Below are 26,570 nucleotides of genomic sequence, written 5' to 3'. Positions count from 1 at the left end.
ACTAAAATCAGGGACTAGACAAGGCTGCCCACTCTCTCCCTACTTATTCAATATAGTTCTTGAAGTTCTAGCCAGAGCAATCAGACAACAAAAGGAAATCAAGGGGATACAGCTTGGTAAAGAAGAAGTCAAAATATCACTATTTGCAGATGATATGATAGTATATTTAAGTGATCCCAAAAGTTCCACCAGAGAACTACTAAAGCTGATAAACAACTACAGGAATGTGGGTGGGTATTAAATTACTTCAAATAAATCATTAGCCTTCCTCTACACAAAAGAGAAACAAGCCGAGAAAGAAATTAGGGAAACGACACCCTTCATAATAGACCCAAACAATATAAAGTACCTCGGTGTGACTTTAACCAAGCAAGTAAAAGGTCTATACAATAAGAACTTCAAGCCTCTGAAGGAAGAAATTGAAGACCTCAGAAGATGGAAATATCTCCCATGCGCATGGATTGGCAGGATTTAAATAGTAAAAATGGCCATTTTACTAAAAGCGATCTACAGATTCAATGCAATCCCCATCATAATACCAATCCAATTCTTCAAAGAGTTAGACAGAACAATTTGCAAATTCATCTGGAATAACAAAAAACCCAGGATAGCTAAAGCTATCCTCAACAATAAAAGGACTTCAGGGGGAATCACTATCCCTGAACTCAAGCAGTATTACAGAGCAATAGTGATAAAAACTGCATGGTATTGGTACAGAGACAGACAGATAGACCAATGGAACAGAATTGAAGACCGAGAAATGAACCCACACACCTATGGTGACTTAATTTTTTTCAAAGGAGCCAAAAACATCCAATGGAAAAAAGATAGCATTTTCAGCAAATGGTGCTGGTTCAACTGGAGGTCAACAGGTAGAAGAATGCAGATGGATCCATGCTTATCACCCTGTACAAAGCTTAAGTCCAAGTGGATCAAGGACCTCCACATCAAACCAGATACACTCAAACTAATAGGAGAAAAATTGGGGAAGCATCTCCAACACATGGGCACTGGAGAAAATTTCCTGAATAAAGCACCAATTGCTTATGCTCTAAGATCAAGAATCATGGGATCTCATAAAACTGCAAAGCTTCTGTAAGGCAAAGGACACTGTGGTTAGGACAAAACGGCAACCAACAGATTGGGAAAAGATCTTTACCAATCCTACAACAGATAGAGACCTTATATCTAAGATATACAAAGAACTCAAGATGTTAGACCGCAGGGAGACAAATAACCCTATTAAAAAGTGGGGTTCGTAGGCAAATGGTTGGAACTGGAAAATATCATCCTGAGTGAGCCAACCCAATCACAGAAAGACATACATGGTATGCACTCATTGATAAGTGGCTATTAGCCCAAATGCTTGAATTACCCTAGATCCCTAGAACAAACGAAACTCAAGACGGATGATCAAAATGTGAATGCTTCACTCCTTCTTTAAATGAGGAAAAAGAATACCCTTGGCAAGGAAGGGAGAGGCAAAGATTAAAACAGAGACTGAAGGAACACCCATTCAGAGCCTGTCCCACATTTGGCCCATACATATACAGCCACCCAATTAGACAAGATGGATGAAGCAAAGAAGTGCAGACCGACAGGAGCCGGATGTAGGTCGCTCCTGAGAGACACAGCCAGAATACAGCAAATACAGAGGCGAATGCCAGCAGCAAACCACTGAACTGAGAATAGGTCCCCTATTGAAGGAATCAGAGAAAGAACTGGAAGAGCTTGAAGGGGCTCGAGACCCCAAAAGTGCAACAATGCCAAGCAACCAGAGCTTCCAGGGACTAAGCCACTACCTAAAGACTATACATGGACTGACCCTGGACTCTGACCCCATAGGTAGCAATGAATATCCTAGTAAGAGCACCAGTGGAAGGGGAAGCCCTGGGTCCTGCTAAGACTGAACCCCCAGTGAACTAGTCTATGGGGGGAGGGCAGCAATGGTGGGAGGGTTGGGAGGGGAACACCCATAAGGAAGGGGAGGGGGGAGGGGGATGTTTGCCCGGAAACCGGGAAAGGGAATAACACTCGAAATGTATATAAGAAATACTCAAGTTGACTCCTGAGGCTGCAGAGCGGAAGAGACCACCAACACTACTCACCCCTGCCCACATCCCTGGCCCAAGAGGAAACTGTATAAGGCCTCTGGGCTCCCGTGGGGGAGGGCCCAGGAGCGGCAGGACTTCTGCGCCTGAGACACCGCCGGATCCTGAAAGAAACAGACCGGATAAACAGTTCTCTGCACCCAAATCCCGTGGGAGGGAGAGCTAAACCTTCAGAGAGGCAGACAAGCCTGGGAAACCAGAAGAGACTGCTCCCTGCACACACATCTCGGACACCAGAGGAAAAAGCCAAAGACCATCTGGAACCCTGGTGCACTGAAGCTCCCGGAAGGAGCGGCACAGGTCTTCCTGGTTGCTGCCGCTGCAGAGAGCCCCTGGGCAGCACCCCACGAGCGAACCTGAGCCTCAGGACCACAGGTAAGACCAAATTTTCTGCTGCAAGAAAGCTGCCTGGTGAACTCAAGACACAGGCCCACAGGAACAGCTGAAGACCTGTAGAGAGGAAAAACTACACGCCGGAAAGCAGAACACACTGTCCCCATAACTGTCTGAAAGAGAGGAAAACAGGTCTACAGCACTCCTGACACACAGGCTTATAGGTCAGTCTAGCCACTGTCAGAAATAGCAGAACAAAGTAACACTAGAGATAATCTGATGGCGAGAGGCAAGCGCAGGAACCCAAGCAACAGAAACCAAGACTGCATGCCATCATCGGAGCCCAATTCTCCCACCAAAACAAACATGGAATATCCAAACACACCAGAAAAGCAAGATCTAGTTTCAAAATCATATTTGATCATGATGCTGGAGGACTTCAAGAAAGACGTGAAGAACTCCCTTAGAGAACAAGTAGAAGCCTACAGAGAGGAATCGCAAAAATGCCTGAAAGAATTCCAGGAAAACATAAATAAACAAGTAGAAACCCATAGAGAGGAGACACAAAAATCCCTGAAAGAATTCCAGGAAAACACAATCAAACAGTTGAAGGAATTAAAAATGGAAATAGAAGCAATCAAGAAAGAACACATGGAAACAACCCTGGATATAGAAAACCAAAAGAAGAGACAAGGAGCTGTAGATACAAGCTTCACCAACAGAATACAAGAGATGGAAGAGAGAATCTCAGGAGCAGAAGATTCCATAGAAATCATTGACTCAACTGTCAAAGATAATGTAAAGCGGAAAAAGCTACTGGTCCAAAACATACAGGAAATCCAGGACTCAATGAGAAGATCAAACCTAAGGATAATAGGTATAGAAGAGAGTGAAGACTCCCAGCTCAAAGGACCAGTAAATATCTTCAACAAAATCATAGAAGAAAACTTCCCTAACCTAAAAAAAGAGATACCCATAGGCATACAAGAAGCCTACAGAACTCCAAATAGATTGGACCAGAAAAGAAACACCTCCCGTCACATAATTGTCAAAACACCAAACGCACAAAATAAAGAAAGAATATTAAAAGCAGTAAGGGAAAAAGGTCAAGTAACATATAAAGGGAGACCTATCAGAATCACACCAGACTTCTCGCCAGAAACTATGAAGGCCAGAAGATCCTGGACTGATGTCATACAGACCCTAAGAGAACACAAATGCCAGCCCAGGTTACTGTATCCTGCAAAACTCTCAATTAACATTGATGGAGAAACCAAGATATTCCATGACAAAACCAAATTTACACAATATCTTTCTACAAATCCAGCACTACAAAGGATAATAAATGGTAAAGCCCAACATAAGGAGGCAAGCTATACCCTAGAAGAAGCAAGAAACTAATCGTCTTGGCAACAAAACAAAGAGAATGAAAGCACACAAACATAACCTCACATCCAAATATGAATATAAAGGGAAACAATAATCACTATTCCTTAATATCTCTCAATATCAATGGCCTCAACTCCCCAATAAAAAGACATAGATTAACAAACTGGATACGCAACGAGGACCCTGCATTCTGCTGCCTACAGGAAACACACCTCAGAGACAAAGACAGACACTACCTCAGAGTGAAAGGCTGGAAAACAACTTTCCAAGCAAATGGGCAGAAGAAGCAAGCTGGAGTAGCCATTCTAATATCAAATAAAATCAATTTCCAACTAAAAGTCATCAAAAAAGATAAGGAAGGACACTTCATATTCATCAAAGGAAAAATCCACCAAGATGAACTCTCAATCCTAAATATCTATGCCCCAAATACAAGGGCACCTACATACGTAAAAGAAACCTTACTAAAGCTCAAAACACACATTGCACCTCACACAATAATAGTGGGAGATTTTAACACCCCACTCTCATCAATGGACAGATCATGGAAACAGAAATTAAACAGTGATGTCGACAGACTAAGAGAAGTCATGAGCCAAATGGACTTAACGGATATTTATAGAACATTCTATCCTAAAGCAAAAGGATATACCTTCTTCTCAGCTCCTCATGGTACTTTCTCCAAAATTGACCATATAATTGGTCAAAAAACGGGCCTCAACAGGTACAAAAAGATAGAAATAATCCCATGCGTGCTATCGGACCACCACGGCCTAAAACTGGTCTTCAATAACAATAAGGGAAGAATGCCCACATATACGTGGAAATTGAACAATGCTCTACTCAATGATAACCTGGTCAAGGAAGAAATAAAGAAAGAAATTAAAAACTTTTTAGAATTTAATGAAAATGAAGATACAACATACTCAAACTTATGGGACACAATGAAAGCTGTGCTAAGAGGAAAACTCATAGCGCTGAGTGCCTGCAGAAAGAAACAGGAAAGAGCATATGTCAGCAGCTTGAGAGCACACCTAAAAGCTCTAGAACAAAAAGAAGCAAATACACCCAGGAGGAGTAGAAGGCAGGAAATAATCAAACTCAGAGCTGAAATCAACCAAGTAGAAACAAAAAGGACCATAGAAAGAATCAACAGGACCAAAAGTTGGTTCTTTGAGAAAATCAACAAGATAGATAAACCCTTAGCCAGACTAACGAGAGGACACAGAGAGTGCGTCCAAATTAACAAAATCAGAAATGAAAAGGGAGACATAACTACAGATTCAGAGGAAATTCAAAAAATCATCAGATCTTACTATAAAAACCTATATTCAACAAAATTTGAAAACCTTCAGGAAATGGACAATTTCCTAGACAGATACCAGGTACCGAAGTTAAATCAGGAACAGATAAACCAGTTAAACAACCCCATAACTCCTAAGGAAATAGAAGCAGTCATTAAAGGTCTCCCAACCAAAAAGAGCCCAGGTCCAGATGGGTTTAGTGCAGAATTCTATCAAACCTTCATAGAAGACCTCATACCAATATTATCCAAACTCTTCCACAAAATTGAAACAGATGGAGCCCTACCGAATTCCTTCTACGAAGCTACAATTACTCTTATACCTAAACCACACAAAGACACAACAAAGAAAGAGAACTTCAGACCAATTTCCCTTATGAATATCGACGCAAAAATACTCAATAAAATTCTGGCAAACTGAATTCAAGAGCACATCAAAACAATCATCCACCATGATCAAGTAGGCTTCATCCCAGGCATGCAGGGATGGTTTAATATACGGAAAACCATCAACGTGATCCATTATATAAACAAACTGAAAGAACAGAACCACATGATCATTTCATTAGATGCTGAGAAAGCATTTGACAAAATTCAACACCCCTTCATGATAAAAGTCCTGGAAAGAATAGGAATTCAAGGCCCATACCTAAACATAGTAAAAGCCATATACAGCAAACCAGTTGCTAACATTAAACTAAATGGAGAGAAACTTGAAGCAATCCCACTAAAATCAGGGACTAGACAAGGCTGCCCACTCTCTCCCTACTTATTCAATATAGTTCTTGAAGTTCTAGCCAGAGCAATCAGACAACAAAAGGAGATCAAAGGGATACAGATCGGAAAAGAAGAGGTCAAAATATCACTATTTGCAGATGACATGATAGTATATTTACGTGATCCCAAAAGTTCCACCAGAGAACTACTAAAGCTGATAAACAACTTCAGCAAAGTGGCTGGGTATAAAATTAACTCAAATAAATCAGTTGCCTTCCTCTATACAAAAGAGAAACAAGCCGAGAAAGAAATTAGGGAAACGACACCCTTCATAATAGACCCAAATAATATAAAGTACCTCGGTGTGACTTTAACCAAGCAAGTAAAAGATCTGTACAATAAGAACTTCAAGACACTGAGGAAAGAAATTGAAGAAGACCTCAGAAGATGGAAAGATCTCCCATGCTCATGGATTGGCAGGATTAATATAGTAAAAATGGCCATTTTACCAAAAGCAATCTACAGATTCAATGCAATCCCCATCAAAATACCAATCCAATTCTTCAAAGAGTTAGACAGAACAATTTGCAAATTCATCTGGAATAACAAAAAACCCAGGATAGCTAAAGCTATCCTCAACAATAAAAGGACTTCAGGGGGAATCACTATCCCTGACCTCAAGCAGTATTACAGAGCAATAGTGGTAAAAACTGCATGGTATTGGTACAGAGACAGACAGATAGACCAATGGAATAGAATTGAAGACCCAGAAATGAACCCACACACCTATGGTCACTTGATTTTTGACAAAGGAGCCAAAACCATCCAATGGAAAAAAGATAGCATTTTCAGCAAATGGTGCTGGTTCAACTGGAGGGCAACATGTAGAAGAATGCAGGTCGATCCATGCTTATCACCCTGTACAAAGCTTAAGTCCAAGTGGATCAAGGACCTCCACATCAAAGCAGACACACTCAAACTAATAGAAGAAAAACTAGGGAAGCATCTGGAACACATGGGCACTGGAAAAAATTTCCTGAACAAAACACCAATGGCTTATGCTCTAAGATCAAGAATCGACAAATGGGATCTCATAAAACTGCAAAGCTTCTGTAAGGCAAAGGACACTGTGGTTAGGACAAAACGGCAACCAACAGATTGGGAAGAGATCTTTACGATTCCTACAACAGATAGAGGGCTTATATCCAAAATATACAAAGAACTCAAGAAGTTAGACCGCAGGGAGACAAATAACCCTATTAAAAAATGGGGTTCAGAGCTAAACAAAGAATTCACAGCTGAGGAATGCCGAATGGCTGAGAAACACCTAAAGAAATGTTCAACATCTTTAGTCATAAGGGAAATGCAAATCAAAACAACCCTGAGATTTCACCTCACACCAGTGCGATTGGCTAAGATCAAAAACTCAGGTGACAGCAGATGCTGGCGAGGATGTGGAGAAAGAGGAACACTCCTCCATTGTTGGTGGGATTGCAGACTGGTAAAACCATTCTGGAAATCAGTCTGGAGGTTCCTCAGAAAATTGGACATTGAACTGCCTGAGGATCCAGCTATACCTCTCTTGGGCATATACCCAAAAGATGCCTCAACATACAAAAGAGACACGTGCTCCACTATGTTCATCGCAGCCTTATTTATAATAGCCAGAAGCTGGAAAGAACCCAGATGCCCTTCAACAGAGGAATGGATACAGAAAATGTGGTACATCTACACAATGGAATATTACTCAGCTATCAAAAACAACGAGTTTATGAAATTCGTAGGCAAATGGTTGGAACTGGAAAATATCATCCTGAGTGAGCTAACCCAATCACAGAAAGACATACATGGTATGCACTCATTGATAAGTGGCTATTAGCCCAAATGCTTGAATTACCCTAGATCCCTAGAACAAACGAAACTCAAGACGGATGATCAAAATGTGAATGCTTCACTCCTTCTTTAAATGAGGAAAAAGAATACCCTTGGCAGGGAAGGGAGAGGCAAAGATTAAAACAGAGACTGAAGGAACACCCATTCAGAGCCTGTCCCACATTTGGCCCATACATATACAGCCACCCAATTAGACAAGATGGATGAAGCAAAGAAGTGCAGACCGACAGTAGCCGGATGTAGATCGCTCCTGAGAGACACAGCCAGAATACAGCAAACACAGAGGCGAATGCCAGCAGCAAACCACTGAACTGAGAATAGGACCCCCGTTGAAGGAATCAGAGAAAGAACTGGAAGAGCTTGAAGGGGCTTGAGACCCCTTATGAACAACAATGCCAAGCAACCAGAGCTTCCAGGGACTAAGCCACTACCTAAAGACTACACATGGACTGACCCTGGACTCTGACCTCATAGGTAGCAATGAATATCCTAGTAAGAGCACCAGTGGAAGGGGAAGCCCTGGGTCCTGCTAAGACTGAACCCCCAGTGAACTAGTCTATGGGGGGAGGGCGGCAATGGTGGGAGGGTTGGGAGGGGAACACCCATAAGGAAGGGGAGGGGGGAGGGGGATGTTTGCCCGGAAACCGGGAAAGGGAATAACACTCGAAATGTATATAAGAAATACTCAAGTTAATAAAAAAAAAAAAAAAAAAAGAAATACTCAAGTTAATAAAAAAAAAAAAAAGAAAAAAAAAGAAAAAAAAATGATCCATAGACAATGTAAAACAAGGAACTTGTTTACTAACAGCTGGGAAATAAAATTAGTGATGTGTCATAAGTTAAAAAAAAAAAAGTGGGGTTCACCCCAGTGAACTAGACTATGGGGGGAGGGAGGCAATGGGGGGAGGGTTGGGAGGGGAACACCCATAAGGAAGGGGAGGGGGGAGGGGGATGTTTGCCCGGAAACCGGGAAAGGGAATAACACTTGAAATGTATATAAGAAATACTCAAGTTAATAAAAAAAAAAAAGTGGGGTTCAGAACTAAACAAAGAATTCACAGCTGAGGAATGCCAAATGGCTGAGAAACACCTAAAGAAATGTTCAACATCTTTAGTCATAAGGGAAATGCAAATCAAAACCACCCTGAGATTTCACCTCACACCAGTGAGAATAGCTAAGATCAAAAACTCAGGTGACAACAAATGCTGGCGAGGATGTGGAGAAAGAGGAACACTCCTCCATTGTTGGTGGGATTGCAGACTGGTACAACCGTTCTAGACATCCGTCTGGAGGTTCGTCAGAAAACTGGACATTGAACTACCCGAGGACCCAGCTATATCTCTCTTGGGCATATACTCAAAAGATGCCCCAACATATAACAAAGACACATGCTCTGCTTTGTTCATAGCCGCCTTATTTATAATAGCCAGAAGCTGGAAAGAACCCAGATGCCCTTCAACAGAGGAATGGATACGGAAAATGTGGTACATCTACACAATGGAATATTACTCAGCTATCAAGAACAATGCCTTTATGAAATTAGTAGCAAATGGTTGGAACTGGAAAATATCATCCTGAGTGAGGTAACCCAATCACAGAAAAACACACATGGTATGCACTCATTAATAAGTGGCTATTAGCCCCAATGCTTGAATTACCCTAGATGCATAGAACACATGAAACTCAAGATGGATGATCAAAATGTGAATGCTTCACTCCTTCTTTAAAAGGGGAACAAGAATACCCTTGGCAGGGAATAGAGAGGCAAAGATTAAAACAGACACAGAAGGAATACCCATTCAGAGCCTGCCCCATATGTGGCCCATACATATACAGCCACCCAATTAGACAAGATGATTGAAGGAAAGAAGTGCAGGCCGACAGGAGTCGGATGTAGGTCTCTCCTGAGAGACACAGCCAGAATACAGCAAATACAGAGGCAAATGCCAGCAGCAAACCACTGAACTGAGAACGAGATCCCCGTTGAAGGAATCAGAGAAAGGACTTGAAGAGCTTGAAGGGGCTCGAGACCCCTTATGAACAACAATGCCAACCAACCAGAGTTTCCAGGGACTAATCCACTACCTAAAGACTATACATGGACTGACCCTGGACTCTCACCCCATAGGTAGCAATGAATATCCTAGTAAGATCACCAGTGGAAGGGGAAGCCCTTGGTCCTCCTAAGAGTTAAACCCCAGTGAACGTGATTGTTGTGGGGAGGGGGTAATGTGGGGGAGGATGGGGAGGGGAACACTCATAAAGTAGGGGAGGGGGAGGCATTAGGGGGATGTTTGCCCGGAAACCAGGAAAGGGAATAACATTCGAAATGTAAATAAGAAATACTCAAGTTAATAATAATAAAAAAAAGATACACAGACAAAAAAAAGTGAAAAAAAAAAAAGAAAATTATCCTTGTCATGTAGCTATTTCCATTTCCTTGATTATTGGCTTTTGAGATAAGACCTGATGATTCTTTTGGTTTCCTCATTTTTTCTGTTATGGTGTCTCCCTGTTTATTTTTGATTTGTGTATTGGGAAAATGTCTCTTTGTCTTTTAGTTAGCTTGGCTGAGTGTTTGTTGATCTTCTTGATTTCATAAAGAATCAGTTCGTGGTTTTTTTAATTCCTTATATTTGTTTCTCTTTTGGTGTTCTATGTTATTGACTTCAGCTCTGAGTTTGATTATTTCCTGCTCTCTACTAGTCATGTGTGCATTTCTTTGTTTTTTCTAGAGCTCACAGGTCGTCTTTTGATATGCTAGTGTGAGATGTCTCCAATATGAAGGCACTAAATCATATGTGTGAGTTTTACTATTAGGACTGGTTTCATTGTGTCCCAAAATATTGAATATGTTGTGCTTTCGTCTTCATTGCATTCTAGAAAGTCTTTAATTTCTTCCTTTTATTCTTCCCTGTCCCAGCGCACTTTCAGTAGAGGGTTGTTTTATTTCCATGAGCTTGTAGGCTACTTTATTTTTGTTTTTTGTTTCTGTTGTACTTAAAATCTATCTTTAATTCGCGCTTCTTTGATAAGCTTCAAGGGATTTTTTTTAAATGTATGAAAATTTATAGAAACAAATATCCACGGCAATTACACACAATTATTTGTTTCAATGTCTGGTTTAGAAACCCTCTCTGGGAAGGCATCCATTTAGTAAGTGAGGTATCATAGCAAGAATCATTCACTTAAAGTTTGAAAAAGAAAAATAAGACCTTAGATCTAACAGAGATTCCCTTACAGTTAGTCATAATAGTGCCATTCCAAAGAAAAGAAGTTTAAAAAAAATGTGACCATAAAGGATATTTACAGTGCTTTCCATTAATTTTGAATATAGTGATTTAGAATTAGAAACCCTGAATTTGCATTTTTGACGCCATGTCTGATGATAGTAGTCAACATAATTTAAATGGGTTTAGACAAAAGTAATAATTTGAATTAAATAGCAAAGTAGTTTGAATGAATAATTTCACTGACCCTTCTTTCTTTTTTTCTATCCTGTCTTTTTTTAACTCTTTACTAGATATTTTCCTTCACTTACATTTAAAATGTTATTCCCCTTCCCAGTTTCCGGCCCATGCCCTACCCTCACCCTCCCACATACGGGTATCTCCCCCATACATCCCCCTTACTGCCCACCCCCATATTCCCCTGCACTGGTGGTCCAACCTTCCCAAGAACAAGGGTTTCCCCTTCCACTGGTGCCCCACAAGGCTATTCTCTGCTACATATGCATTTGGAGCCTTGGGTCAGTCCACGTGTAGTCTTTCAGTAGTGGTTTAGTCGGGAAAGCTCTGGTGGGTTGGCATTGTTGTTATTATGGGGTTGCAAGCTCCTTCAACTCTTTCAATCATTTCTCTAATTTCCCCCAAGGGAGTCCTGTTCTGAGTTTGATGGTTTGTTGCTAGCATTGACCTCTGTATTGGACATGCTCTGGATGTGTCTCGCAGGAAAGATCTATATCCGGTCCCTTTCAGCATGCATTTTTAAGAATCATCATTCTTATCTAGTTTTGGTGGAGATATTATATATATATATATATATATATATATATATATATATATATGCCACATGTGGGGCAGGCTCAGTTTGTTTATATAGTGGATTATGTTGATGGTTTCCCACATATTTAACCATCTCTGCATCTGTGGGATGAAGCCTACTTGATCATGATGGATGATCGTTTTGATATGCTCATGGATCTGGTTTGCAAGAATTTCATTGAGTATATTTGCGTCGACATTCTTAAGGGAAATTGGTTTGAAGTTCTCTTCCTTTGTTGGGTCTTTGTGTGGTTTAGGTATAAGCGTAATTGTGGCTTCATAGAAGGAATTCGGTTGCAATTCCTTCTATGTTTCAATTTTGTGGAGTAGTTTGGATAGTATTGGTATGAGGTCTTCTATGAAGGTCTGATAGAATTCTGCGCTAAACCCATCTGGACCTGGGCTCTTTTTGGTTTGGAGACCTTTAATGACTATTTCTATTTTGTTAGGAGTTATGGGATTATTTAAACTGTTTATCTGTTCCTGATTTAACTTCGTTACCTGGTGTCTGTCTAGGATATTGTCCATTTCCTGCAGATTTTCAAGTTTTGTTGAATATAGGCTTTTGTAGTAGAATCTGATGATTTTTTGAATTTCCTCTGATTCTGTAGTTATGTCTCCTTTTTCACTTCTGTTTTTGTTAATTTGGACACACTCTCTGTGTCCTCTCGTTAGCCTGGCTAAGGTTTTATCTATCTTGTTGATTTTCTCTAATAACCAACTTTTCATTCTGTTGATTTTTTCTATGGACCTTTTTGTTTCTACTTGGCTGATTTCAGCTCTGAGTTTGAATATTTCCTGCCTTCTATTCCTCCTGGGTGTATTTGCTTCTTTTTGTTCTAGAGCTTTTAGGTGTGCTGTCAAGCTGGTGACATATACTCTCTCCTGTTTCTTTCTTCAGGCACTCAGAACTATGAGTTTTCCTCTTAGCACAACTTTCATTGTGTCCCTTATGTTTGGGTATGTTGTACCTTCATTTTCATTAAATTATAAGAAATTGTTTATTTCTTTCTTGACCAGAGTATCACTGAGTAGAGCATTGTCCAACTTCTATGTATATGTGTGCGTTCATCCATTATTGATATTGAAGACCAGCTTTATCCCGTCGTGGTCTGATAGGACGCATGGGATTATTTCTATCTTTCTGTATCTGTTGAGGCCTGTTTTCTGACCAATTATATGGTCAATTTTGGAGAAAGTACCATGAGGTGCTGAGAAGAATGTATATCCTTTTGCTTTAGGGCAGAATGTTCTATAAATGTCTGTTAATTCCATTTGGTTCATGACTTCTGTTTTTCTGTCTGTGTCTCTGTTTAATTTCTGTTTCTATGAACTGTCCATTGATGAGAGTGGGGTGTTGAAATCTCCTACTATTATTGTGTGAGGTGCAATGTGAGTTTTGAGCTTTAGTAAGGTTTCTTTTATGTATGTAGATGCCCTTGTATTTGGAGCATAGATATTTAGGATTGATAGTTCATCTTGGCGGATTTTTCCTTAGATGAATATTAAGTGTCCTTCCTTATCTTTTTTGAAGACTTTTAGTTGAAAATTGATTTTATTCGATATTAGCATGACTACTCCAGCTTGCTTCTTCTGCCCATTTGCTTGGAAAATTGTTTTCCAGCCTTTGTCTCTGAGGTAGTGTCTGTCTTTGTCTCTGAGGTTTGTTTCCTGTAGGCAGCAGAATGCAGGGTCCTCATTGCATATCCAGTTTGTTAATCTATGTCTTTTTATAGGGGAATTGAGACCATTGATGATGAGAGATATTAACGAATAGTGATTATTGCTTCTTGTAATATTCATATTTGGATGTGAGGTTATGTTTGTGTGCTTTTCTTCTCTTTGTTTTGTTGCCAAGATGATTAGTTTCTTGCTTTTTCTAGGGTGTAGTTTGCCTCCTTATGTTGGGCTTTACCATTTATTATCCTCTGTAGTGCTGGATTTGTAGAAAGATATTGTGTAAATTTGGTTTTGTCATGGAATATCTTGTTTTATCCATCTATGTTATTTGAGATTTGCAGGATATTATAACCTGGGCTGGCATTTGTGTTCTCTTAGGGTCTGTATGACATCTGTCCAGGATCTTCTTGCTTTCATAGTCTTTGGCGAAAAGTCTGGTGTGATTCTGATAGGTCTGCCTTTATATGTTACTTGACCTTTTTCCCTTACTGCTTTTAATATTCTTTCTTTATTTTGTGCATTTGGTGTTTAGACTATTATGTGAAGGGAGGAGTTTCTTTTCTGGTTCAATCTCTTTGGAGTTCTGTAGGCTTCTTGTATGCCTATGGGCATCTCTTTCTTTAGGTTAGGGAAGTTTTCTTCTATGATTTTGTTGAAGATATTTACTGGTCCTTTGAGCTGGGAGTCTTCACTTTCTTCTATACATATTATCCTTAGGTTTGATCTTCTCATTGAGTCCTGGATTTCCTGTACGTTTTGGACCAGTAGCCTTTTCCGCTTTACATTATCTTTGACAGTTGTGTCGATGATTTCTATGGAATCTTTTGCTCCTGAGATCCTCTCTTCTATCTCTTGTATTCTGTTGGTGATGCTTGTGTCTACAGCTCCTTGTCTCTTCCGTTGGTTTTCTATATCCAGGGTTGTTTCCCTGTGTTCTTTCTTCATTGCTTTTATTTCCATTTTTAATTCCTTCAACTGTTTGATTGTGTTTTCCTGGAATTCTTTCAGGGATTTTTGATTCCTCTCTGTAGGCTTCTACTTGTTTATTCATGTTTTCCTGAGTTTCTCTTAGGGAATTCTTCATGTCTTTCTTGAAGTCCTCCATCACCATGACAAAATATGATTTTAAATCTAGATCTTGCTTTTCTGGTGTGTTTGGATATTCAGTGTTTGCTTTGGTGGGAGAATTGGGCTCCGATGATGCCATGTAGTCTTGGTTTCTGTTGCTTGGGTTCCTGCACTTGCCTCTCGCCATCAGATTATCTCTGGTGTTATTTTATTCTGCTATTTCTGACAGTGGCTAGATTGTCCTATAGGCCTGTGTGACAGGAGTGCTGTAGACCTGTTTTCTTGTTTTCTTTCAGCCAGTTATGGGGACAGAGTATTCTGCTTTCAGGTGTGTAGGCTTTCCTGTCTATAGGTCTTCAGCTGTTCCTGTGGGCCTGTGTCCTGAGTTCACCAGACAGGTCACTTGGAGCAGAAAAGTTGGTCTTGGTCTTACCTATGGTCCCGAGGCTCAAGTTTGCTTGTGGGGTGTTGCTTATGAACTGTCCGTGAGAGCAGCATCCAGGAGGACCTGCGCCGCCTTTTCAGGGAGACCCTGTTCACCAGGGTCCCAGATGGTCTTTGGTGTTTTCCTCTGGAGTCTGAAATGTGGGCAGAGTGTATTCTCTTCTGGCTTTCCAGGCGTGTCTTCCTCTCTGAAGTTTTAGCTCTCCCTCCCATGGAATTTGGGTGCAGAGAACTGTTGATCCGGTCCCTTCTGTTTCCCGCGGTGTCTGGGGTGCAGGGGACCTGCAGCTCCAGTGTCCCTATCTTCCAGTTCCCAGAGGCCGTATACAGTTTTCTCTTGGGCCAGGAATGTTGTCAGGGGTGGGCAGTATTGGTGGTCTCTTCCACTCTGCAGTCTCAGGAGTGCCCACCTGTCCGCGCGGTGAGCTCTCTCTCCCACAGGGTTTGGGAGCAGTGAGCTGTGGTCGGGGATCAGTGAGGTGTCTCAATAATTTTTATGGAGTCTTCTGCTCCTGTGATTCTCTCTTCTATCTCTTGTATTCTGTTGGTGATGCTTGTATCTACGGCTCCTCATCTCTTTCTTTGGTTTTCTATATCCAGGGTAGTCTCTCTTTGTGCTTTCTTTACTGTTTCTATTTCCATTTTTAATTCCTTCACCTTTGGATTGTGTATTCCTGGAATTCTTTCAGGGATTTTTGTGATTCTTCTCTATAGGCTTCTATTTGTTTATTTAGGTTTTCCTGCATTTCTCTAAGGGAGTTCTTTATGTGTTTCTTGAAGTCCTCTATCATCATGATCAAATGTGATTTAAAAATCTAGATCTTGCTTTTCTGGTGTGTTTGGATATTCAGTGTTTGCTTTGGTGGGAGAATTGGGCTCCGATGATGCCATGTAGTCTTGATTTCTGTTGCTTGCTTTCCTGCGTTTGCCTCTTGCCATCAGGTTTTCTCTGGTGTTACCTTGTTCTGCTATTTCTGACAGTGGCTAGACCATCCTAATGGCCTTTGTGTCTGGAGTGCTGTAGACCTGTTTTCCTGTTTTTTTTTTCCAACCAGTTATGGGAACAGAGTGTTCTGCTTTCAAGTGTAGTCTTTCCTGTCTACTTGTCTTCAGCTGTTTCTGTGGGTTTGTGTCCTGAGTCCACCAGACAGGTCACTTGGAGCACAAAAATTGGTCTTATCTCTGGTCTCAGGCTTGAATTTGGTCCTCCTTGGCTATGTTTCAGCTCTCTGTGAGGGCAGCAACCAGAAGGGCCTGCCCCGTGTTTTCTCTGGTCTCTGTGCACAGGGGATCCAGATGGCCCTATGTGTTTTCCTCTGGAGTCAGAAATGTGGGGAGAGTGTAGTCTCTTCTCGCCTTCCAGGTGTGTCTGCCCCCCTGAAGGTTTAGATCTCCTTCCCATGGGATTTGGGTGCAGGGAGGTGTTGACTGGGTCCCTTCATATTCAGGAGGTGTCTGCACCGGAGGGGACCTGCCACTTGAGTGCCCCTATCTTCCTGTTCCCAGAGGCCCTATACAGTTTCCTCTTGGGCCAGGTATGTGGGCAAAGGTGGGCAGTATTAGTGGTGTCTCCCACCCTGTGTCTCAGGAGTGCCACCTGTCTGGGTGTTGAGCTCCCTCTCCCACGGTGTTTGGGAACAGGGAGCTGTGGCCTGGGATCAGCGAATTTCGGGCTGCAGCTAAAAACTGGAAGTGTCCAGTCCCAGAGAAATTTTGCCTCTGTGTGTCCTGAGTCCACCAGGCAGGTCACTTGGAGCAGAAAAGTTGGTCTTACCCCTGGTCTCGGGCCTGAAGTTGCTCCTGGGGGCAGCGTTTCAGCTCTCTGTGAGGTTGGCAATGAGAAGGGCCTGCCCCACCTTTTCTGGAGTCCCTGTGCACAGGGGTCCCAGATGGTGTTAGGTGTTTTCCTCTAGAGTCAGAAATGTGGGCAGAGTGTAGTCTCTTCTGGCTTCTCAGGTGTGTCTGCCCCTCTGAATGTTTAGCTCTCCCTCCCACGGGATTTGGGTGCATGGAGCTTTGGACCGGGTCCCTTCAGATCTGGGCAGTTTCTCAGTTTGTAAGAATTTTATTGAGTGTATTTGCATCAATATTCATGAGGGAAATCAGTCAGAAATTCTCTTTCTTTTTCGGGGCTTTGTGTGGTATATCTATAAGCATAATTGTGGCTTTACAAAAGGAATTGGGTAGTGTTCCTTCGGCTTCTATTTTGTGGAACAGTTTGGATGGTATTGCTATCCGGTTGCCTATGAAGGTCTTATAAAGTTCTCCACTAAACCCATCTGGTCCTGGTCTTTTTTTTTTTGTTGGGAGACTTTTGATAACTGCTTCTATTTTTTAGGTGTTATGTGACTCTTTAGATGCTTTATATGATCCTGATTTAACTTTGGTACCTGTTATCTATCCAGAAAATTGTCCATTTCATTCATATTTTCCAGTTTTGTGGAATGTAGACTTTTGTAGTCGGATTTGATGATTTTTTAATTTCCTCAGGTTCTTTTGGTATGTCTCCCTTTTTATTTCTGATTTTGTTAATTCTGATACTCTCTCTGGTTAGTCTGGCTAAAGATTTATCTATCTTTTTTATTTTCTCAACAAACCAGCTCTTTATTTTTTTGATTCTTTGTGTCATTCTTTTTGTTCCTACTTGGTTGATTTCAGCCCTTAGTTTCATTATTTCCTGTTTTCTATTGCTCTTGGGTGTCTTTGCTTCTTATGGTTCTAGAGCTTTTACATGTTTTGTCAAGCTGCTAGTGTATGCTCTCTCCAGTTTCTTTTTGGAGACACTCAGAGGTATGAATTTCCTCATAGCACTGCTTTCTTTGTGTCCCATAAGTTTGGGTATGTTGTGCCTTCATTTTCATTAAATTCTAAAAATATTTAATTTTTTTCTTTATTTCTTCTTTGAACAAGTTTTCATGAATAGAGCATTGTTCAACTTCCATGTATATGTGGACTTTCTGTTTTTTTGTTTGTTTGTTTGTTGTTGTTTTTATTGAAGACCAGCCTTAGTCCATGGTGATCTGATAGTATGCATGGGATTATTTCAGTCTTCTTGTATTTGTTGAGGCCTGTGTTGTGCCTGATTATATGGTCAATTTTGGAGATGGTACCATGAGTTTCTGAGAAAAAGGTATATTCTTTTGCTTTTGGATGAAATATTCTATAAATATCTGTTAAATCCATTTGGTTTATAACTTCTTTCAGTTTCTCTAGGTCTCTGTTTAGTTTATGTTTCCATGATCTGTCCATTGATGAGAGTGTGGTGTTGAAATCTCCTACTATTATTGTGTGAGGTGCAATGTGTGCTTTCAGCTTTAGTAAGGTTTCTTTTATGTATGTAGATGCACTTGCATCTGGAGCATAGATATTCAAGATTGAGGTTTCATTTTTGTGGATTTTTCTTTTGATGTATATGAAGTGTCCTTCCTTATCTTTTTTGATAAGTTTTGGTTGAAAGTTGATTTTATTCCGTATTAGAATGGTTACTCCAGTTTGTTTCTTAGGACCACTTGCTTGGAAAATTGTTTTCCAGCCTTATACTCTGAGGTAAAGTGTCTGTCTTTGTTACTCAGGTTTGTGTCCTGTATGCAACAAAATGCTTGGTATTCTTTATGTATCCAGTCTGTTAGTCTATGTCTTATTATTGGGGAATTCAGTCCATTGATATTAAGAGATATTAAGGAATAGTGACTGTTGTTTCCCCTTATTTTCATTGTTAGAGGTGGATTTATGTTTGTGTCTCTCTCTTCTTTTGTGTTTGTTGTAAGAGAATTACTTTTTTGCTTTTTCTAGGATGTAGTTTCCCTCCTTGTGTTGGAGTTTTCCATCTATTAGCCTTTGTAGCACTAGATTTGTGGAAAGATAATGTGTAAATTTGGTTTTGTCATGGAGTATCTTGGTTTCTCCATCTATGTTAATTGAGAGTTTTGCTTGATATAGTAGCCTGAACTGTCATTTTTTTCTTTTAGTGTCTGCATGCCATCTGACCAGGATCTCCTGGCCTTCATAGTTTCTTTTGAGAGGTCTGGTGTAATTCTGAGACATCTGCCTTTATATGTTACTTGACATTTTTCCTTAATGCTTTTAATATTCTTTGTTTTGTGCATTTGGTGTTTTGACTATTATGTTATAGGAGAAGTTTCTTTTCTGGTCAAAGTTGTCTGGAGTTCTGTAGGCTTCTTGTGTATGTCTGTCCAGGTGGAGCCCTCAGAGCAGAAGTGGTGGTCTTAACTCTGCTCTCAGGTCTGTCAGCACTTCTGCCTTCTGTCTTTCACTTCTGGGCACAGGCAGAGACCAATACGATCTTCTCCCTGAGTGCTCCTAGATTCCTGTGTCCAAAGGGATCTAGTCAGGTTCATCTTGAGACAGGAAAGTGAGCAGAAGTGGTGGTCTTTCCTGAGCTCTCAGTATTTTCTGCACTTCTTAGAGTCCAGCTCTCTCCTCTATGGGATTTGGGTATGGACTGTTGTGGGATCATGTCTGCTCTGGGTGCAGGCAGAAACTGGATGGGTCTTTTCCAAGACTGCTTTTGGGTTTGTGTGCCCTGAGGGCTCCATGCAGGTACTTTGGAGCAGAAGTGCTGGTCTTACCTATGCTTTCAGGTGTGTCAGTAGTCCTGGCATCTGGCTTTCAGCTCTGGGTGCAGGCAGAGACAAGAAGGATCCTGTCCCTGACTGCTATTAGGGTCCTGTGTCCAGAAGGCTCTAGGCAGTTTCCTCTTGGGCTAGGAATGTGAGCAGAAGTGGTGGTCATCCCTGAGCTCTCAGGATTGTCTCAGAGGGTTTATGTCTCTCCCCCATGGGATTTGGATACTGACATGATGGATTAAGAAAAACAAAACACAAAGGACGCAAAGTTGATCGGTAGGAAAAGGCATGCCTGTAGGCAGAGCTGGGAACAGTCCAGGATCAAAACATATTGTATGAAATTCACAGAGAACTCATAACAACTTTAAGATTTTTCTATTGCCTTAACTGTGATAGTTCAGAGCACACACATTTTGCAAGAGGGAGATGGGGCCTCAGAACCTTGTGTAAGTTCCACTTCTCTTTACCGAGTAACCGTGTTGAAATTATCCTTGACATCTGTTAATGTCTGAGTCTTTTCCTTTTCAGCCTAAGGAGTCAGTTCATTTAAATTTTTACTGGCTGTTAACTTTTTTCTTTCTACTTATTTGTAGTATACAATGATATAGAGGGTTTCCCCCACATCTAAATGCCCATCTTCTTCCTGTGAAATCTCTGAGCCCAAAGAAGGTACTTATAAGTGTTAGCAAGGACACGTGGTACAGGACTGGAACTGACACTCACATAATGAGGACTAAGGGACAGTGGTTGTTTGCAAGGATAGTTAAAGAAAAGAACAAGTCTTGAACTTAAAAGATTTTGGGAGAGATGGCACTTTGTCAGGCATGTATTTTATAATAATCTCTCTCTCTCTCTCTCTCTCTCTCTCTCTCTCTCTCTCTCTCTCTCTCTCTCTCTGATGCTTTGAATCTACCCTGCAACATCAGTTTGCATATTCTGCAATGCACTTTCATAATTGGAGATATAATGAAGTGCTAAAGGCCCACATGATATTGTAGATATGAACAGGATGAAGGGGAAAACTCATATAGGAGCTCTTAGTCCTTAATCACACTCACCTGGAAGGAGTAGTCTCTCAGGAAAAGATGAGGTTTATTTGAAGCTATTTACTGATCTTTGACAAATGAAAAGAATGAGAGCTGAGTAAGGCCCTGTTAATCTCATTAGTGTTAGCAGTAGACAATATGCCCTGTTTTGTGCAAATAGCACTCTTGAGGAGAACACTTCCTTTTATTTTTATTTACAATACTGTGTACGCAACCTAGGACTGTTCTTGGGGTTAGTCAGGGATTCCACCAGTGAGTCAGTTGTATAAAACTTCCTCTTTTTGATGCGACAGCCTATAACATAAAGCATAGTGTCTGAAGTAGTCAGTCTCTGTGTTGATTTATCCTGATGGTCACTGTAGTGTCATTTATCTGCGCAGCTGGGACCCCTGGAGAAGACATAATGATCACTGCATTCACAGTGCTGTTCTACCTTGGTGAGATTTGGAGGGTGGAGGGAACACTGAAATCTAGGAGAGACCCTTGGCCTTAATTAAACTCTAGATCACCAATGGATCTTATGCTATTGGGTGGCCTTGTAGAAGAGATGACCTACTGAAGTTTCATGAAGAAAAATCTCATGAGAGATCTCTTTCAGGACTGATTCTAGATCCCAGGACCACAGTTGTGGCAGGTGAGTCAGTTCCCTTGTCTTACCAGATCCTGTTTTCACACTGAGATCAGAAGACCATTCCTGAGCACTGGAGTTGGAAAACAACATATGGGGGTTGATGCTGGGAATACTTTAAGGGTCCTGGGGCTTTGGAGTGGGGTATAAGAGAGGGATACTCTGAAGCAGAGTTTTTTTTATTTCTTTGTAGGAACACTTCCCATACCCACCCTTTGGGCTGAGCCAGGCTCTGTGGTCACCAAGGGACAGTCTGTTACTCTCTGGTGCACTGGTACCCAGGATGCCCAAGAGTACAGTCTGTATAAAAAGGAAAATTCAAAAGCCTGGAAGTCACAAACCTTACTTGAACCTGGGAACAAGGCGAACTTCTCCATTTCATTCATGACAGAGTACCATGCAGGATTATATTACTGCTACTATTACAGTCCTGCTGGCTTGTCAGAATACAGTAACATCTTAGAGATGGTAGTGACAGGTAAGCAGACTCTAAGGCTGTGCCCTGAGTAAGGTATTCTGATCTCAAGGGATTTTTCTCTCACAGACTGGTCTTTAGACAATGTAGAATGTTTTCCACTTGACATGTTTGCCTCCTCCTTTAGGATTCTACAGCAAACCCAGCATCTCAGCCATACCAAGCTCCCTGGTCACCTCAGGAGGAAATGTGACTCTCAAGTGTAGTTCACACCAGGGATATGGAAGGTATACCTTGACTAAGGAAGGAGAAGAAAATGTGTCCTGGACTCAGGACCCACAGAAACAACCCAATGGACATTTTATGGCTCTGTTTCCTGTGGGCCCAGTGACTTACAAACACAGATGGTCCTTCAGGTGCTATGGCTACTATAAAAGAACCTCTCAGGTATGGTCAGTTCCCAGTGATACCCTACAGCTCCTTTTTTCAGGTGAGACAATCATATTTTTGACATTTATTTGATCCCTAAAATCTTGTTGTCATGAACCCTGTTGCCAAGAGAATACAATAAGGTTGAGGGATACTTAAGGCAAGATCTGCAAGGAAGGATGAAGAAGAAGGTGTTTGGCATGACCGTATTCTCAATATCTGGCCCATTTTTCCATCTGAGACCATCTAGGAAGCTCTCCATTTTGTCCCAGCAGTGTACAGTTTTTGACCCTTCAATGTCAGGGTTATATTTCCTATGATAGATTTCTTCTATACAATGAAGGAAAACATTACATCTGATCGTGCCATAGTCAGCAGCTATAGGCTAAGCCCTTTCAGGCTGATGTCATATTAGTACCTGCATAAAACTCCCACATTGGTCAGTACATAAGCTGTGGATATACCATAGCCTCCATATGGCTATTTACCTATGACCTGTGGTTATCCTAAACACAGAGGATCCCTGGCCCTGTAGGACCCAAATCCTTAAAAGACCAAGCTGGAGAGTCTATGAGTAGATTGAAAGGTGAGGTCTCTGGAAAGATATGAGACAGAAAGATAGGAGTTTTAGAAGAGAAAATGAGTGAGAATGATAAGCATGGGAGGCATGCCTGGTGTAGAGTTATATAAAACAGACAGACAGACAGACAGACAGACAGACAGACAGACAGACACACACACACACACACACACACACACACACACACACACACACACACAGGAACCATACACTTGGTTTTAGAGACAGGATCTCACCTGTCTAACCTTGCCAAGTAGACAAGGCAGGTTAGCCAGTGAGTACCAGGGATTAACACACACACACACACACACACACACACACACACACACACACACACACACACACACACACTTTACTTTTGTCTTTAGATATGATCTTTGTTTGGGGGAGCTGTTTAAAATAGTATCTAAATGTTTTTCTTTATTAGTATTTTCATATGTTTATAGTATGGAATATGATCATATCTCCTTCCATTCTTTGCCCTTCCAACTCTCCTCAAACAGGCCACTCCCAACCTAATCTTTTTAAAAATTCAATAATCAGTTCCTCCTCTTTATATGTGCATATGTATGGGTCAACTTGAGCATGGAAAAACTATTACTGTCCACATCTTCAAAAGATGGTGATTCTCCCTCCCTTATCATCTAGTAAGGAAAGGGATATAGAAATGAACTACCTATTTGTGTTAGAATTTTGGCTGTCCTGATCTTGTGTTGGTCTTGCTTATTCCTTGAAACTTTCATGCATTAATAAAATGCAATGTATGTTGATCATATTCTTCTTTCACTACTACCTCCTTCCAACTCTTTTTCTTTTCCCCACTCTCCTTTCCTCCCAATTTCATATCTTCTTTTAAAAATTATTATCAATATTCCTATGTGTATGTATATGGGACCACCTACTAGGGCTTCGTCAACCTATCAGTAGTCACATTTGCAAAGGAAATTGACTCACCCACCGCCAGCAGCCATCAATGGCAATAGCTCCTTAGCTGGGATGAATCTTTGAGAGTTTCTTCCTAATATATGCTTTTAAAACTTTTTGGCTGGATTAATCTTTTGCAGGTCTTATCCAGGTAACTACAGTTTCTATGAGTTTATGTGTGGAGCAGTTGATGTGACATGAGAGTCCGTATTGCACAGCTCTTCTCCCTGTCTTCTGGCTATTATACTCTTTTCACTCCTTCTTTTATGATGTTTCCCAAGACTTGACTGTAAGGAGGTTGATATTGATGCTCCACTCATAGATGAGGATTTGGCACATTGAGCAGTTAGGATTCTCTCCATTAATCACCACTCACTGAGGAAAGATATGTCTCTGATCTATGATGAGAGAAAAACAAATCTGTGGGTATAAATATATACACATAGAATCAAGTTTGACAGTTTGACCATTTAGAAAAAAAGTGACAGTGCCTTTCCCACACCCAGGGCCTATGATCTCCACAGTCATGGGCTTGTGCCCATATTTACAGTACCATCCATGAAATCCTTTCTGTACATTAGGCTTTATGTCTGATTAAAAAGCTGATTACACCCATAAATGCCATGTTGACACTGCACCGGTAGGCAATCTTACTAAAGAGGTCACTATTACAGCATGCCGGGTTCAGAGCGAGAACACATTATTGATGTGATTTCTCATCTTGGAGCATGCATAACACTTTATGGCTCTTTCTAAGCTTGCTAGCAGGGAGAGAGCCTCCGAGTCAGTTTGAGGTTGCTTTCTCTATGTCCTGCTACCCAAATGAGTGGCATCTTTAGAAGGAGATACTTACAATCTAGGCATAATGGAAAAACCAAGACATTAGCTCTTATATGGTTTACATCCTTATTGGGTGTCCCTGACCAAAAGCACATAGGGAGATATTGTGTGTCTTGTGATGGTATTTTCAGTTAATTACCCATGCTTTCTTGAGGCAGCATTGTTCACCCATGAAAGGTGCTTTTGTTTAAACTCCCTTTTAAGTATATTACATACAAACTAATAGATTTCCTTAGAAGGCCTTCATATATCTTAGGTTTTGGTTAAGCTACCTCTTTCCTTTCCCAGCTTCAATGTCTACTTATATCTTTAACTCTAAGTATTCTCTTTCTCATGCTCATGCAGGAATAACTTTAGTAACTGAACTGTCTTATCAGCCTATATATTATTAGTAAATATAATGTATGTAAGTAATGAATATAATACTTTGAAATTATTGATAAAAGTTGAATATGCATAGGGAAATGTTAATGATTATTCCACTAATTTAATAATTGGAACATAAGGATTTTCATGAACGTATATTTACTAAATAATATTATTGTCTCATTGATATAGGCCTCTATCTCCTCTACTTTTTTTTTTCAATTTTGGACTGTACTAATTTCATTTTCCTGCTTGTGCAAATTTCCAGATTCATACCCACAAGATCACACAGTGGAGAATCTCATCAGGATGGCTGTGGCTGTCTTGGTTCTGGTGGTTCTTGGGATTCTGCTCTTTGAGGCTCAAAATAGCCAGAGAAGACCGCAAGGTGCAGTGAGGAGGTGAACCAAAGAGGAATGTATCATTTATTGTGGTAGAGGTCTTGGAGATGAATCAAATGAGTAGAGAAAATCATGGAAGAAAATTTATGGCACAAGTGTATGAACATTATTGAGAACCCTGAAGACAATGCCTTTACCCAAATGGTACAGGATAAATGTCTGCGATATCTGTGAAGAGAACTCCACACTTATGCAATTGGGATAGTATTTTTTTTCATTGTTTATTCTTTTTAATGAAATGTTTTGTTTTTCAAAAAGATAACATTTTACATTATAAAAGTAGGAGAAACAACCTCAGAATAGAAAGTGTTAATAAAAGTGTATTAGCTTACAACTGATACACAGCTCCGAATACTAAACTTGACTGGCTTAGAAAGATAAAGAAGTATGACTGGTGACCATGCCCATAATCCCAATACTGAAGCCTTCCATGGAAGGTTGAGGACAGCTTAGACAACATTAGAAAACTGACTCAGATCAAGTAAGTAAATAAATTATTAAATATTAAGTATTAAATTTGTTTGGCATATCTAACTTATCCATAACTATTTCTGTTTTGCTAAAGAATAGTGAAAACTTTTATCACAAACTAGCATGGTCCTCAAACTTCCACTGCCTAGAAATAACTATGAAATAGCAACTCTGTGCAAAAGCATGGTACATTACTGTTTCAGAACAAAACCCATCATGGCTGAAGATGTGATGGTGTTCATAAAAACAGTTGAGTTTATTTGTTTGCATGTTTGTTTATTGGGGGTGACCATGGAACTCATTTTGCAGACCAGGCTGGCCTGAACTCAGAGATCTGCCTACCTCTGCCATCTTTGGTATTAAAGGGGTGCACCACCACACCTGACTCTTGTTAAATTTTTTTTTTATTAACTTGAGTATTTCTTATATACATTTCGAGTGTTATTCCCTTTCCCGGTTTCCGGGCAAACATCCCCCTCCCCCCTCCCCTTCCTTATGGGTGTTCCCCTCCCAACCCTCCCCCATTGCCGCCCTCCCCCCATAGACTAGTTCACTGGGGGTTCAGTCTTAGCAGGACCCAGGGCTTCCCCTTCCACTGGTGCTCTTACTAGGATATTCATTGCTACCTATGGGGTCAGAGTCCAGGGTCAGTCCATGTATAGTCTTTAGGTAGTGGCTTAGTCCCTGGAAGCTCTGGTTGCTTGGCATTGTTGTACTTTTGGGGTCTCGAGCCCCTTCAAGCTCTTCCAGTTCTTTCTCTGATTCCTTCAATAGGGGACCTATTCTCAGTTCAGTGGTTTGCTGCTGGCATTCGCCTCTGTATTTGCTGTATTCTGGCTGTGTCTCTCAGGAGCGATCTACATCCGGCTCCTGACGGTCTGCACTTCTTTGCTTCATCCATC

The 26,570-nt window shown here is 40.8% G+C and overlaps 1 protein-coding gene across 10 annotated transcripts in view; it reads left to right on the top strand.

Moving 5' to 3' along the window:
- Positions 1-20,936: 20,936 nt before the first annotated feature.
- Lilrc2 (leukocyte immunoglobulin-like receptor, subfamily C, member 2) overlaps positions 20,937-26,570 on the top strand; it is a 42,065-nt gene continuing 36,431 nt past the window's right edge. For 3 of the 10 annotated variants that reach the window (XR_015642129.1, XR_015642123.1, XR_015642121.1), the window contains exons 1-5: positions 20,937-21,051; positions 21,213-21,248; positions 21,436-21,720; positions 21,845-22,147; positions 25,065-25,678. Coding sequence is in view for 4 of the 10 variants with exons in the window: in NM_001100123.1 (NP_001093593.1) it covers positions 20,964-21,051; positions 21,213-21,248; positions 21,436-21,720; positions 21,845-22,147; positions 25,065-25,201 (849 nt within the window). In the remaining 6 variants the exon portion in view is untranslated. Of the gene's footprint in view, positions 21,052-21,212; positions 21,249-21,435; positions 21,721-21,844; positions 22,148-25,064; positions 25,928-26,570 lie in introns of those variants that run through there. The other 7 variants (XR_015642135.1, XR_015642134.1, XR_015642133.1 and 4 more) reach the window with 6 other exon arrangements.

The sequence above is a fragment of the Rattus norvegicus genome, chromosome 1 (assembly GCF_021556685.1).
Source record: "Rattus norvegicus strain SHRSP/BbbUtx chromosome 1, alternate assembly SHRSP_T2T, whole genome shotgun sequence".
Taxonomy (NCBI): Eukaryota; Metazoa; Chordata; class Mammalia; order Rodentia; family Muridae; genus Rattus; species Rattus norvegicus.
Note: the sequence above shows the minus strand (reverse complement) of the source record. Positions and strands in the feature narration are given on the sequence as shown.